This window comes from Brassica napus, chromosome A6 (genome assembly GCF_020379485.1).
Source record: "Brassica napus cultivar Da-Ae chromosome A6, Da-Ae, whole genome shotgun sequence".
Lineage (NCBI taxonomy): Eukaryota > Viridiplantae > Streptophyta > Magnoliopsida > Brassicales > Brassicaceae > Brassica > Brassica napus.
In genome coordinates, this window is record NC_063439.1 from 28,851,260 (window position 1) to 28,865,190 (window position 13,931).

Sequence of the window (13,931 nt, forward strand, 5' to 3'; positions counted from 1 at the left end):
TAAAACTTATAGGCTTTCAGTTTATAATGTATTTACCAAAAACTCAATATTTTTGAAGGGGTTAACACATGGATTTTGAGAAAATTAAAAACAAATATGAAAATATTGCCTTAACGCATATTTGCATCTTGCACTAACATATGATGATGTTTAAAGAGATTTGGAACCTTTGTTGACTCCGTTTTTCAAAAAAAAAAAGTTATTTCATTGATTTAGGGAGTATTATGAACTTTTACTAAATTAATAGATAAAAAAATTATAACGATTCCCATATACCATGAAAAAAGCTTAAAATACATTAATACAAATGTAGAATGTGGTTAAAATTTTTAAAACAACACTAAAGATTATAGGCTTTCAGTATATAAAGTATTTACCAAAAACTCAATATTTTCGAAAGGGTTAACACATGGATTTTGAAAAAAATTCAAAAAATATGACAATACTGTTTTAATGCATATTTGCTTCCTGCACTAACATATGATGATGTTCAAAGAGGTTTGGAGCCTTTGTTGTCTCTATTTTTCAAGAAAATAGTTATTTCATCGATTTATGGTGTATTATGAAGTTTTACTAAATTAATTGATAAAAAAATTATAACGATTCCCATATACCATGAAAAAGAGCTTAAAATACATTAATACAAATGTAGAATGTGATTAAAATTTTTAAAACAACACTAAAGATTATAGGCTTTCAGTATATAAAGTATTTACCAAAAACTCAATATTTCGAAGGGGTTAAACACATGGATTTTGAGAAAATTTCAAAAAATATGACAATATTGTTTTAATGCATATTTGCATCCTGCACTAACATATGATCAGGTTCAAAGAGGTTTGGAGCCTTTGTTGTCTCCATTTTTCAAGAAAATAGTTATTTCATCGATTTAGGGTGTATTATGAAGTTTTACTAAATTAATTGATAAAAAAAATATAACGATTCCCATATACCATGAAAAAAGCTTAAAGTACATTAATACAAATGCAGAATGTGGTTAAAATTTTTAAAACAACACTAAAGATTATAGGCTTTCAGTATATAAAGTATTTAACAAAAACTCAATATTTTCAAAGAGGGTTAACACATGGATTTTGAAAAAAAATTCAAAAAATATGACAATACTGTTTTAATGCATATTTGCTTCCTCCACTAACATATGATGATGTTCAAATAGGTTTGGAGCCTTTGTTGTCTCCATTTTTCAAGAAAATAGTTATTTTATCGATTTAGGGTGTATTATGAAGTTTTACAAAATTAATTGATAAACAAATTATAACGATTCCCATATACCATGAAAAAGAGCTTAAAATACATTAATACAAATATAGAATGTGGTTAAAATTTTTAAAACAACACTAAAGATTATAGGCTTTCAGTATATAAAGTATTTACCAAAAACTCAATATTTTCGAAGGGTTTAACACATGGATTTTGAGAAAATTTCAAAAAATATGAGAATATTGTTTTAATGCATATTTGCATCCTGCACTAACATATGATCATGTTCAAAGAGGTTTGGAGCCTTTGTTGTCTCCGTTTTTCAAGAAAATAGTTATTTCATCGATTTAGGGTGTATTATGAAGTTTTACTAAATTAATTGATAAAAAAATTATAACGATTCCCATATACCATGCAAAATAGCTTAAAATACATTAATACAAATGTAGAATGTTGTTAGAAATTTTAAAACAACGCTAAAGATTATAGGCTTTCAATATATAAAGTATTTACCAAAAACTCAATATTTTCGAAGGGGTTAACACATGGATTTTGAGAAAATTTCAAAAAATATGACAATATTGTTTTAATGCATATTTGCATCTTGCACTAACATATGACGATGTTCAAAGAGGTTTGGAGCCTTTGTTGTCTCCGGTTTTCAAGAAAATAGTTATTTCAACGATTTAGGGTGTATTATGAAGTTTTACTAAATTAATTGATAAAAATATTATAATGATTCCCATATACCATGAAAAAGAGCTTAAAATACATTAATACAAATTTAGAATGTGGTTATAAATATTAAAACAACACTAAAGATTATAGGCTTTCAGTATATAAAGTATTTACCAAAAACTCAATATTTTCGAAGGGGTTAACACATGGATTTTGAGAAAATTTCAAAAAATATGACAATATTGTTTTAATGCATATTTGCATCATGCACTAACATATGATGATGTTCAAAGAGGTTTGGAGCCTTTGTTGTCTCCGTTTTTCAAAAAAATTGTTATTTCATCGATTGAGGGAGTATTATGAAGTTTTACTAAATTAATTGATAAAAAAATTATAACGATTCCCATATACCATGAAAAAAGCTTAAAATACATTAATACAAATGTCGAATGTGGTTAAAAATTTTAAAACGACACTAAAGATTATAGGCTTTCAGTATATAAAGTATTTACCAAAAACTCAATATTTTCGAAGGGGGTTAACACATGGATTTTGAGAAAATTTCAAAAAATATGAAAATATTGTTTTAATGCGTATTTGCATCCTGCACTAACATATGATGATGTTCAAAGAGGTTTGGAGTCTTTTTTGTCTCCATTACTCTAGAAAATAGCGATTTTATAATAGTTAGTCCACTAATTTAGGGAATATATGAAATTTATTAAATTAATTTATAAAAAAAATTGAACGATGCGTGTGTACCATGAAAGAGAGTTAAGCATATATTAATACAAATATAGAATGTGGTTAGAAATTTTAAAACAACACTAAAAATTATAGGCTTCAGTATATATAGTATTTACCAAAATTTAATATTTTTGTAGGGGTTATCATATAAATTTTGAGAAAATTTCAAAAAATATGACAATATTGTTTTAATGCATAGTTGCATCCTGCGCTAAAATATGATGATGTTGAAAGATGTTTGGAGCTTTTGTTGTCTCCTTTTTAAAAGAAAATAGCGATCTTATAGTGGTTATTTCACCGATACAGGGAGTATTATGAAGTTTTACTAAATTAATTGATAAAAGATTAGAAAAATTCCAATAAACTATGAAAGCGAGTTTAACATACATTAATACAAATGTAGAATGTGGTTAGAACTATTAAAACAACACTAAAAGGTTTGGGCTTCAGTATATAGAGCGTTTAACGTAAAACTCAATATTTTCGTAGGGGTTAACACATATATTCTGAGAAAAATTCAAAAAATATAAAAATACTGTGTTAATGTGTAGTTGTCTCACGTACTAATATATGTTGATGGTCAAAGAGGTTTGGAACCTTTGTTATCTATATTTCTCATGAGAATAACGATTTTATAGTGGTTAGTCCACTAATTTAGGGAGTATATGAAGTTTTACTAAATTAATTTATAAAAAAAATTAAACGATGCTCATGTACCATGAAAGAGAGTTTAGCACACATTAATACAAATGTAGAATATGGTTAGAAATTTTAAAACAACTTTATAGATTATAGGCTTCAGTATATATAACATTTACCAAAATTTAATATTTTTGTAGGGGTTAAAACATAGATTTTGAGAAAATTTTAAAAAATATGACAATATTGTTTTAATGCATAGTTGCGTCTTGCACTAACATATGATGATGTTGAAATAGGTTTGGAGCCTTTGTTGTCTCCTTTTTTAAAGAAAATAGCGATCGTATAGTGGTTATTTCATTGATATAGGTAGTATTATGAAGTTTTACTAAATTAATTGATAAAAGATTAAACAAATTCCAATAAACTATGAAAGCGAGTTTAACATACATTAATACAAATGTAGAATGTGGTTAGAAATATTAAAACAACACTAAAAAGTTTGGGCTTCAGTATATAGAGTGTTTAACGTAAAACTCAATATTTTCGTAGGGGTTAACACATAGATTCTGAGAAAAATTTAAAAAATATATAAATATTGTTTTAATGCGTAGTTGTCTCACGTACTAATATATGATGATGGTGAAAGATGTTTGGAACCTTTGTTATCTCTATTTCTCAAGAGAATAGCGATTTTATAATGGTTAGTCCACTAATTTATGGAGTATACGAAGTTTTACTAAATTAATTTATATAAAAAATTGAACGATGCGCATGTACCATAAAATAGAGTTTAGCACACATTAATACAAATGTAGAATATTGTTAGAAATTTTAAAACAACTTTAAAGATTATAGGCTTCAGTATAAATAACATTTACCAAAATTTAATATTTTTGTAGGGGTTAAAACATAGATTTTGAGAAAATTTCAAAAAATATGACAATATTGTTTTAATGCATAGTTGCGTCTTGCACTAACATATGATGATGTTGAAATAGTTTTGGAGCCTTTGTTGTCTCCTTTTTTAAAGAAAATAGCGATCGTATAGTGGTTATTTCACCGATATAGGTAGTATTATGAAGTTTTACTAAATTAATTGATAAAAAATTATAACAATTCCCATAAACCATGAAAGATAGTTTAAAATACATTAATAAAAATATAGAATGTGTTTAGAAATATTAAAACAACACCAAAAGTTTGAGTTTCAGTATATAGAGCGTTTAACGTAAAACTCAATATTTTCGTAGAGGGTGGTTAACACATAGATTCTGAGAAAAATTCAAAAAAGATAAAAATATTGTTTTAATGCGTAGTTGTCTCATGTACTAATATATGATGATGGTCAAAGAGATTTAGAACCTTTGTTATCTCTATTTCTCAAGAGAATAGCAATTTTATAATGGTTAATCCACTAATTTAGGGAGTATATGAAGTTTTACTAAATTAATTTATAAACAAAATTGAACGATGCTCATGTACCATGAAAGAGAGTTTAGCATATATTAATACAAATGTATAATGTGGTTAGAAATTTTAAAACAACACTAATGATTATAGGCCTCAGTATATAACCAAAATTTAATATTTTGTAGGGGTTAACACATAAATTTTGAGAAAATTTAAAAAAATATGACAATATTGTTTTAACGAATAGTTGCGTCCTGCAATAAAATATGATGATGTTGACAGAGGTTTATAGCCTTTGTTGTCTCATTTTTAAAGAAAATAATGATCTTATAGTGGTTATTTCACCGATTTATAGAGTATTTTGAAGTTTTACTAATTTAATTGATAAACAGTTATAACAATTCCCATAAACCATGAAAGAAAGTTTAACATAAATTAATACAAATGTAGAATGTGGTTAGAAATATTAAAACAACACTAAAAAGTTTGGGCTTCATTATATAGAGCGTTTAACAACGTAAAACTCAATATTTTCGTAGGGGTTAACACATAGATTCTGAGAAAAATTCAAAAATATAAAAATATTTTTTTAATGTGTAGTTGTCTCACGTACTAATATATGATGATGGTGAAAGAGGTTTGAAACCTTTGTTATCTCTATTTCTCAAGAGAATAGCGATTTTATAATGGTTAGTCCACTAATTTATGGAGTATATGAAGTTTTACTAAATTAATTTATAAAAAAAATTGAACGGTGTTCACGTACCATGAAAGAGAGTTTATCATATATTAATACAAATGTAGAATGTGGTTAGAAATTTTAAAACAACACTAATGATTATAGGCTTCAGTATATAACCAAAATTTCAAATTTTTTTAAGGGTTAACACATAGATTTTAAGAAAATTTCAAAAAATATGACAATATTGTTTTAATGCATAGTTGCGTCGTGCACTAAAATATGATGATGTTGAAAGAGGTGTAAAGCCTTTGTTGTCTGGTTTTTAAACAAAATAGTGATCTTATAGTGGTTATTTTACCGATTTACATAGAGCGTTTAACGTAAAACTCAATATTTTCGTAGGAGTTAACACATAGATTTTGAGAAAAAATCAAAAATATAACAACATTGCTTTAATGCATAGTTGCCTTATGTACTAATATATGATGATGGTGAAAGAGGTTTAGAACTTTTGTTGTCTCAATTTCTCTAGAGAATAGCGATTTTATAATGATTAGTGTCCATTAATTTAGGGAGTATATGAAGTTTTACTACATTAATTTATAAAAAAAATTGAACGATACTCATGTACCATGAAAGAGAGTTTAACATATATTAATACAGATGTAGAATGTGGTTAGAAATTTCAAAAAAAATACACTAAAGATTATAGGCTTCAATATATAAAACATTTATCAAAATTCAATATTTTTGTAGGGTTAATACATAAATTTTGAGAAAATTTCAAAAAAAAAATTATAATATTGTTTTAATGCATAGTTGCATCACGCATTAACATATGATGATGTTGAAGGAGGTTTGGAGTATTTGTTGTCTCTATTTTCAAAGAAAATAACGATTTTATATTGATTATTTACCGATTGAGAAAGTATTATGAAGTTTTAATAAATTAATTGATAAAAAAAATTATAACAATTCTCGTAAACTATTAAAAAGAGTTTAGCATATATTGATACATGTAAAACGACGTCTAATAAACAACCCCCTCCCCCGGGGCAGGACACAAGACCATATATGTCTAAAGGCCCCAGATCATTCTTCTCTTGTTTGATTTTGTCAATTATTTATGTTTATGAGAAGAAGAAAACTGAGCAGACTATGTGAAAATGTCCAAACTAAAACTTTGAATATCAAAGAGAGAGAGAGACTGGATGAATAATTAATAATAGTGCCTAAAGTCATATTTGGTTTTTTGACCCCCAAAAATAAAGTCATACTTGGTCTCTCTCTCAATTACTGTTAATTTGGCCATCGCTTCTCTCTCTCTCTCTCAATCTTTCTGTTTGTAATAAGGGGCAAAAGGACGAGAGTTGTGGAGCCCAAAAAGCTAAGGGGTGGGGGGGGACCTTTCATGTGCTGGCTCCGACCTTGCAATGGTTCGTTGGTCTTTTATGGGTCTTGTCTGCTAGAGAATTTACCAAGAGAGAGTAGTAGAGTGGAAGATAAAAAATATTTTCAACTGTTGTTGCTAATAGAAGAGAGAAGGGATGAGAGAGACGTATCGTTCGGCGACTTGACCAAAATGCTATCTATCTATCTTATCTCCCTTTCTTCATCGCTCACTGTTTTCATACATAGAAGAAAGTTCTCTCTACTTTGCCAACGACAAGTCCCTTTTTTTTTTTTTTTGGTTAATATATTAAATTGGTCTTCTTCTTCCTCATAGATAACTTGCTTTATTATTATTATTATTAAGAAAAAGGGTAGGTAATATTATTATTGGATTAGTGTGGGGGTGATCCATCCATCCGTAGATCTGCAACTGAGAAATTCCACAAGCCCATCCTTGGACAAGATTCCCATCTTACCAAAAGGTAAAGTTTCCATTTTTGAGTGAAATAAGCGCCACTTTGGAGTTTGTACTGTTTCTCTCGATTGGCTTTGACCAAATCAGCTTTCTGATATTATTATTTGATTCATGTGCAGTTGGCCCCATTTCATTGTTATGTTGTTGAGATGAGAGATGAGGGATGAGGGATGCTCTCTGCCTTGATGAACTTTCTCAATGCCTGTCTCTGGCCTACTCGCTCTGACCACCACCACCACCACCAAGATGGAGATGGAGGCCGTCAAGATGGGCTCTTGTGGTACCGAGACTCGGGTCACCACGTCTTTGGTGACTTCTCCATGGCCGTCGTTCAAGCCAACAACTTGCTGGAGGACCAGAGGCAGCTCGAGTCTGGTTCTCTTTCCTCCTCCTCCTCCTCTGCTCCTCCTTACGGCACCTTTCTTGGCGTCTACGATGGTCACGGCGGCCCTGAGACTTCCCGCTTCATCAACCATCATCTCTTCCTCCATCTCAAGAGTGAGTTAGTAATCAACCCTATATATATTGGCTCTACTAGTTATTATAGAGCTACAAAGGAAATTTAGAAAATAAAGTCTTAAAGTCACTTTGGACCACCACTAGGATTTGCTGCGGAGCAAGAGTGTATGTCGGCTGATGTGATAAAGAAAGCCTTCCAAGCCACTGAAGAAGGTTTCCTCTCCTTAGTTTCCAATCGATTCCAAACCACGCCTCAACTAGCCACCGTTGGCTCTTGCTGCCTTGTTTGCGTCATCTCCGATGGCACTCTCTACGTTGCCAATGCTGGCGACTCACGTGCCGTCCTCGGACAACTCTTCAAGTCAACTGCTGCTGCGGGGGATGTTCACGCCACTCAGCTCTCTGCTGAGCACAATGCCTCCATTGAGTCTGTGCGACGGGAACTCCAGGCCCTGCATCCCGACCATCCTGATATCGTGCTTCTTAAACATAACGTTTGGAGAGTCAAAGGAATCATTCAGGTTAAATAACTATTATCATCATTAATTTTTTACTTGGTCTGATGAGATGGTGTTTGGTTACTCAATCATAGGTTTCAAGATCCATAGGGGATGTGTATCTGAAACGGTCCGAGTTCAACAGGGAACCATTGTATGCGAAATTCAGACTGAGGGCACCCTTCAGCAGGCCGTTGCTGAGTGCAGAGCCGTCGATCACGGTGCATACACTGCAGCCCCATGACCTGTTTATAATATGTGCCTCCGATGGACTATGGGAACATATGAGCAACCAAGAAGCTGTAGAGATTGTCCATACTCATCCGCGTAACGTGAGAAGACACAACACTCATTATTATAAATGTTGTTGTTGTAAGGTAGTAAGTAGTAACACTTGTTGTGGTTGTGGCAGGGGATAGCAAAGAGGCTGGTGAAAATGGCGCTTAAAGAAGCGGCAAAGAAGAGAGAGATGAGGTACTCAGACCTCAAAAAGATAGACAGGGGGGTACGAAGGCATTTCCACGATGACATAACAGTCATAGTTGTCTTCTTCGATACAAGCCTAGTTGTGAGCAGAGCGAGAGGACCGGCTGTGTCAGTGAGAGGCGCGGGAGTGAACCTTCCTCACAACAGCTTGGCCCCTTGCACCACTGCTGGCGCCTCCTGACCCTCGGTTATTTCCATGCAAGATGATGATGTGCTGCTTTGTAAACTAGATATATATATATATATTTAATTATTGTTTATTGTTGTTGATTGGGGAAGGAAGGGATCATCTTAGGCCATCTGCATTAGTGAACCCCCATATGGGGTTCATAAGATTTTTTTAATAATTTAATGGTGGGACCCGGAATAGTGATGAACCTCTATAAACCTCTATATATTTTGCATCCGCATTAGTGAACCCGAAGAAGAGGTTCTTATAAATTAAATAATATTTTTTTTTTAAGTTTGCATATTGAGAATTCATTAATAAGATATATTTATAAAAAGTTCTAAAAACAATTTTATTCAATACAATGATAATTCATAACACACATTTTTTTTTTTGAAAACATTTTATTGAAAACATTGAAAATTCAAGAACATACAAATATTATTCATCGACATTACCAAACTTTTGCCATACATTTTCAACTAAATCAGCTTTCAAACGATCATGTATCTGTGAATCCCGAACTTCATTGCGAATGCCACGCATATTACCGATATTCATACTTGTTGTCCTTTGCACCTGGGAACTCCTGCTCGACTCCCCTGACTCAAACTCAGATGTATCAATTTGAGCGTATCCGCTTCGTTCGTTCTCTACTATCATATTGTGCAAAATGACACAAGTTCTCATAATCTTTCCTATCTTAACCTTGTCCCAAAGTAGAGCAGGGTTTTTAACTATTGCAAACCTTGATTGCAATACTCCAAAAGCCCGTTCAACATCTTTTCTGGTGGATTCTTGACGGTGAGCAAATAGCTCTGCTTTAGGACCTTGAGGAAGCGAGATGGATTGGATAAATGTTGCCCAATTCGGATAAATTCCGTCAGTAAGGTAGTACGCCATACGATAAGTGTGGTTGTTGACCTTGAAATTAACTTTAGGTGCTCGACCCTCTAAAATGTCACTGAAAACAGGAGAGCGATCAAGAACATTGATATCGTTGAGAGTACCTGGTAAGCCGAAAAATGCGTGCCATATCCACAGATCCTGAGATGCCACAGCTTCTAAGACAATTGTCGGCTTTCCTGAACCACGTGTGTATTGTCCTCTCCAAGCCGTAGGACAGTTTTTCCACTCCCAATGCATACAATCGATGCTGCCTATCATCCCTGGAAAACCGCGTACCTCTCCAATATCGAGTAAATGTTGAAGATCATCGGGTGTGGGTCTTCTCAGATACTCTTCTCCAAACAATTCCATTATCCCATCAGTGAAATTTTCCAAACATAAACGTGCAGTACTTTCTCCAAGTCGGAGATATTCGTCATACGTATCTCCCGATTGACCATATGCCAGCATACGTATAGCCGCCGTACACTTTTGGAGTGCAGATAGCCCGTACCTTCCGTGCCCATTTCTTCTTTGCTGAAAGTATGGAACTTCAGAGCTTAGGCTTTCGACAATGCGAAGGAACAACGGCTTGTTCATTCGAAAACGCCGCCTAAACATTTCCGGTTGGTATGTTGGATTTTCGATGAAATAGTCGTTCCATAGTTGATTGTGTCCTCGTTCCCGATCTCTTTCGATATAAGCTCGTCTCTTGGCTTGAACATTAACCACCGAATCGATGTAATTATCAACAACTTGGTCGACCATTTCTTCTATAGCTTCATCTACTTCATCACTCGATGAGGAAGACATCGTTAAAGCAACTCACAAACAATATATATATTTTTCCCTATGGTGAAGCTTGAAGTGAGAAAGAGATGTGAAAGTGGAAGTGTGATATTTGAGGTTAGTTTCAAAGTCGATATTTTAAAACCAAAGAAAAATGAAAGTTGCACATAGAGAAGAAGAAGTGTAGAAAGAAGTGTAGAAACCCAAAGTGGATATTTTAAAACCAAAGAAAAATGAGAGTTGCACAAAGAGAAGATAAAGACCTAGTTTATATATAGAGTCATAGTTTACATATCCTTGATTCAACTTAAGCGGGTACATACACCCGTGAGTACAGCCTTGATGGAAAAGAAGTGTAGAAAGATACAAAATTCTACACTTCCCGTGAATGAAACATACTTAAAGTCCTACTACCCGTGCGTCCTAAACAGACTGACATCAAGAAAAAGAACAAGATTACATAAAGCCCTGCAACCCGTGACCTAAACAGACTGACATACAGAACAACCATTAACCTCTTGCAACCCATGACAAGCATCCAGCTCCTGCAACCCGTGACCTGCAAAACCAAACAGAACACATTCAATTAACTTAAACACGTAAGTTCACAAGAAAACATAACACACATTCATAAAAAAAAAACGACTGACCAAATCAACCATTAAACGAGTTAACCATTTCAGATATGAGTTTATTCTGTAGAGACACTTGTTCTTCAGAAAGTGTATCTTGATTTTTGGCTAGTAGACGATCAAGGATTTTCTGTTTGGAAATGTTATTTTTCATGGTTAGTATGCTCTGGATCTGATCAAAAGCTGCTTCTTTCCCGTGCTTCTTGCGTTTGGCTGCTTTGCTAGCCTTAACACCCGGAGGCCTAACTTCTTCCTCATCAGGCAGCTCCACTGGTTCCTTCCTTTTCTCCTTTGCACCATCTCTGGACAGAAAGTTTGATCTCCATTTTTGATCGAACCTAAGTTCTCTCCACGCATGTTCAAGCATGAACTTGCCCTGGTAGTCATTGAAGAAAATCTCATGGGCTGCCTTCATGACATCATTTTCATTCTGGCCACTAGCTTGCTCCCTCAAAGCCGCCTCGTAGCTTCCCACGAACTTACACACCTGCTCATTCACCCGTCCCCACCTCTGCTTACACTGGCCCCACTCTCTCTCAGCAAAGCCACTTAACTTAGCGCTTGCGTTGAAATACTCCTCTATCCTCTTCCAAAACGACCCCGCCTTCTGCTGATTACTAACTATTGGATCCTTGCTCGTGTTCAACCAAGCACTGATGAGCACAATATCTTCTTGTGCTGTCAACCTTTTCCTTTCCACTGGTTTAGGAACATCAGACTGCTGGCTACTAAACCTAGGCATCTCAGCAGACGCTAAGTCAATTGTTTGACTGCTCTGTGGAGATAATAGGTTTACAAACCCGTGGGAGTTGTGGGGAAAAGGATCCATTTTGGTTTTTGTTTGTTGGTGTTTTTATGTTTGTGTGGGTTTTCCTATCTTTTTAAACTAGTTTTTTAATCACATAGTTAATTACACAACAACATTCACACAGAGCATTCATTACACATCAAATCAGTTTATTGAAAGGAAGATAAGTTAATGAGTTCGACCATTCATCACAGCGACCAACCAACACCAACACAGAATTAAAGGAATTAAGTTCTAGTTCTAGTTCTAGTTCTAGTACTAGTTCTAGTTATAGTTATAGGTCTAGTTATAATTCTAATTAAACCGAGCCAATTATGTTCTAGTTCTAGTTCACAGTACTTTACCAAACTAGTTCTAGTTCACTTAAGTATAGTATTGACTTTCAAAAACATGAAGTGAGCATTAGTGTACCTTTGGGTTTCAATGGAAACACAGCTTCTCCAGGGTTTCCACATCGGATGTGAGGTTATCAACCTGGCCAGTGAGGAATTCAACCTGTCCCTGCACATTCAAACGCCAATAAGAGAGTGTTAGTGAGTAGCTTTACAAGTATTAAACTACCTAATTTTGATTCACTTACCTCCAGTGAAGCAATCTTTTTATTGAGATCCGGCACCACCTTTACCATCTCCTCAGCCTCCTGTAACCGCTTACTCAGACATTCCAACTTCTCCATGTCAGTGACCTGAACATGGAGGTTATCAACATGAACCGTCAGGATTTTAACCTGTGACTGCGCATGTTAACAGAAACTATAGCGTGAGAAATAAAATAATTGCGGAGAAAATACTTAAAAGGGAAAAGTATAGTTCACTAACCTCCAGTCTGTCAATCTGATAATTGAGCTCAGGCACCCCGTTGATCACCTGCTCAGCTTCCTCCACCCGCTTAGACAGCCGTTGGATCTCCTCCTGGACCCCAACCACCCATGCCTGACGATAATGGAACCCATCAGCCTTGTGAACACCAAAAAAAACACAAGTTAGAATCGGTTTTTGCAGATTAATTATTACAAATTAGCCAATTGAAGACAAACTTTACCTCGTAGTTTGTGCAAGTGAAGAACCGCTTGCCAGGAAGAGTGTCGTACTCCTCCTTCTTCCGGACCTCGTCTATTATTCTCCCACCACACGGACACCTTGTCGGAATCCCATATTCCGAATCGGCAACGTATCCTAGCATGTTGATGTAGTCCTTTTGGCTCTTTCTGTCTCTTCTCTCAGCTGCGGGATCCATCTAAAACAGATAAACAAATAGGTTAGAACATTGTTGACGAAACAAAAAGCTGAAACGAACCCTAAATCAAACCCTCATCACACTTTACAAACAAAAATCGAAACCTCACTACTCAATTTACATCTCTAGCTAGAAACCCCCAAATCGATTTTCAAACCCCAGTGAAACGATCCCTAATTAGCTTTCGATCTCAAACCCCCAATCAAACGAACCCTTAATCAAACCCTCATCACGCTTTACAAACGAAATTCGAAACCCCACTACTCGATTTACAACTCTAGCTAGAAACCCCCAAATCGATTTTCAAACCCCAGTGAAACGAACCCTAATTCGGTTTCGATCCCAAAATCCCCCGATGAAACGAACCCTAATGGATGCTCACCTTAGCTCGTGGAGGAAATGGTTGATTAGATGGAGAAATACGTCGAGGAAATGGAGAAATGGAATGGCGTCACCGTCGCTCGCGCAATCGCCTTTGAGAGAAACAAACCCTAGGAAAGAGAACAAATGAATTTGGTTTGCACAGACCCCGTGTCTCGACTTCGTCAACACAAAAACGCGCTTCCAATCATCTCTTGCCACGTCACTTGAACCCGTATTATACGGGCTCACTCTGGCGAACCGGTTCACCAATTTTACTCCATTTATTTAAATAAAAATGGTAAATGACCCTATGAAACCGAGCCCATAAACCGCTTTAAAACCCTTGATGGGCATGCC

General features: G+C 34.5%; 4 protein-coding genes across 8 annotated transcripts; 1 reads left to right on the forward strand and 3 right to left on the reverse strand.

The window, feature by feature from the left end:
- The first annotated feature begins 6,876 nt into the window (after positions 1-6,876).
- On the forward strand, positions 6,877-8,949 carry LOC106435551 (probable protein phosphatase 2C 64). 4 transcript variants are annotated; one of them, XM_013876455.3, is made up of 6 exons: positions 6,877-7,254; positions 7,367-7,749; positions 7,831-8,227; positions 8,299-8,535; positions 8,616-8,759; positions 8,830-8,949. In XM_013876455.3, exons 2-6 carry the CDS (start codon positions 7,418-7,420, stop codon positions 8,917-8,919), a joined length of 1,200 nt encoding a protein of 399 aa, XP_013731909.1. In that variant the 5' UTR covers positions 6,877-7,254; positions 7,367-7,417; the 3' UTR covers positions 8,920-8,949. The 4 variants fall into 4 exon arrangements, with proteins under 4 accessions (XP_013731909.1, XP_013731908.1, XP_013731912.1 ...); XM_013876454.3 differs by having other exon boundaries at positions 6,878-7,254; positions 8,616-8,949; XM_013876458.3 differs by having other exon boundaries at positions 6,881-7,254; positions 7,851-8,227; positions 8,616-8,949.
- Positions 8,950-9,299: 350 nt separating this feature from the next.
- On the reverse strand, positions 9,300-10,559 carry LOC106435537 (putative nuclease HARBI1). The gene has a single exon (XM_048781706.1). The coding sequence runs from the start codon at positions 10,557-10,559 to the stop codon at positions 9,300-9,302; it is 1,260 nt and encodes a 419-aa protein (XP_048637663.1).
- Positions 10,422-13,928, reverse strand: LOC111198787. Of its 2 annotated transcripts, XM_022688060.2 has the most exons (5): positions 13,017-13,928; positions 12,794-12,931; positions 12,556-12,708; positions 12,387-12,476; positions 10,422-11,094 (listed from the first exon to the last, which is right to left on the reverse strand). In XM_022688060.2, the coding sequence occupies exons 1-4, from the start codon at positions 13,209-13,211 to the stop codon at positions 12,396-12,398; spliced, it is 567 nt and encodes a 188-aa protein (XP_022543781.1). In that variant the 5' UTR covers positions 13,212-13,928; the 3' UTR covers positions 10,422-11,094; positions 12,387-12,395. The 2 variants fall into 2 exon arrangements, with proteins under 2 accessions (XP_022543781.1, XP_022543780.1); XM_022688059.2 differs by lacking the exon at positions 10,422-11,094 and having other exon boundaries at positions 11,314-12,708; positions 13,017-13,921.
- LOC106435536 (glutathione S-transferase T3-like) lies at positions 11,018-11,996 on the reverse strand. Its single transcript, XM_013876432.1, has 2 exons — positions 11,195-11,996; positions 11,018-11,094 (listed from the first exon to the last, which is right to left on the reverse strand). The coding sequence occupies exons 1-2, from the start codon at positions 11,994-11,996 to the stop codon at positions 11,018-11,020; spliced, it is 879 nt and encodes a 292-aa protein (XP_013731886.1).
- Positions 13,929-13,931: the final 3 nt, after the last annotated feature.

Excerpts from the sequence above, each read along its gene's own strand:
- LOC106435536 (XM_013876432.1), bottom strand. The coding sequence starts at position 11,996 with ATGGATCCTTTTCCCCACAACTCCCACGGGTTTGTAAACCTATTATCT. Across the intron at positions 11,095-11,194 it reads AATGGTTAACTCGTTTAATG|GTCACGGGTTGCAGGAGCTG; the intron begins GTTGATTTGGTC and ends TTGGTTTTGCAG.
- LOC111198787 (XM_022688059.2), bottom strand. The coding sequence starts at position 13,211 with ATGGATCCCGCAGCTGAGAGAAGAGACAGAAAGAGCCAAAAGGACTAC. Across the intron at positions 12,932-13,016 it reads TCACTTGCACAAACTACGAG|GCTGATGGGTTCCATTATCG; the intron begins GTAAAGTTTGTC and ends GGTGTTCACAAG. Across the intron at positions 12,709-12,793 it reads ATCAGATTGACAGACTGGAG|TCACAGGTTAAAATCCTGAC; the intron begins GTTAGTGAACTA and ends TAACATGCGCAG.
- LOC106435551 (XM_013876454.3), top strand. The coding sequence starts at position 7,418 with ATGCTCTCTGCCTTGATGAACTTTCTCAATGCCTGTCTCTGGCCTACT. Across the intron at positions 7,750-7,830 it reads TTCCTCCATCTCAAGAGTGA|TCACTTTGGACCACCACTAG; the intron begins GTTAGTAATCAA and ends AAAGTCTTAAAG. Across the intron at positions 8,536-8,615 it reads TCCATACTCATCCGCGTAAC|GGGATAGCAAAGAGGCTGGT; the intron begins GTGAGAAGACAC and ends TGGTTGTGGCAG.
- LOC106435537 (XM_048781706.1), bottom strand. The coding sequence starts at position 10,559 with ATGTCTTCCTCATCGAGTGATGAAGTAGATGAAGCTATAGAAGAAATG.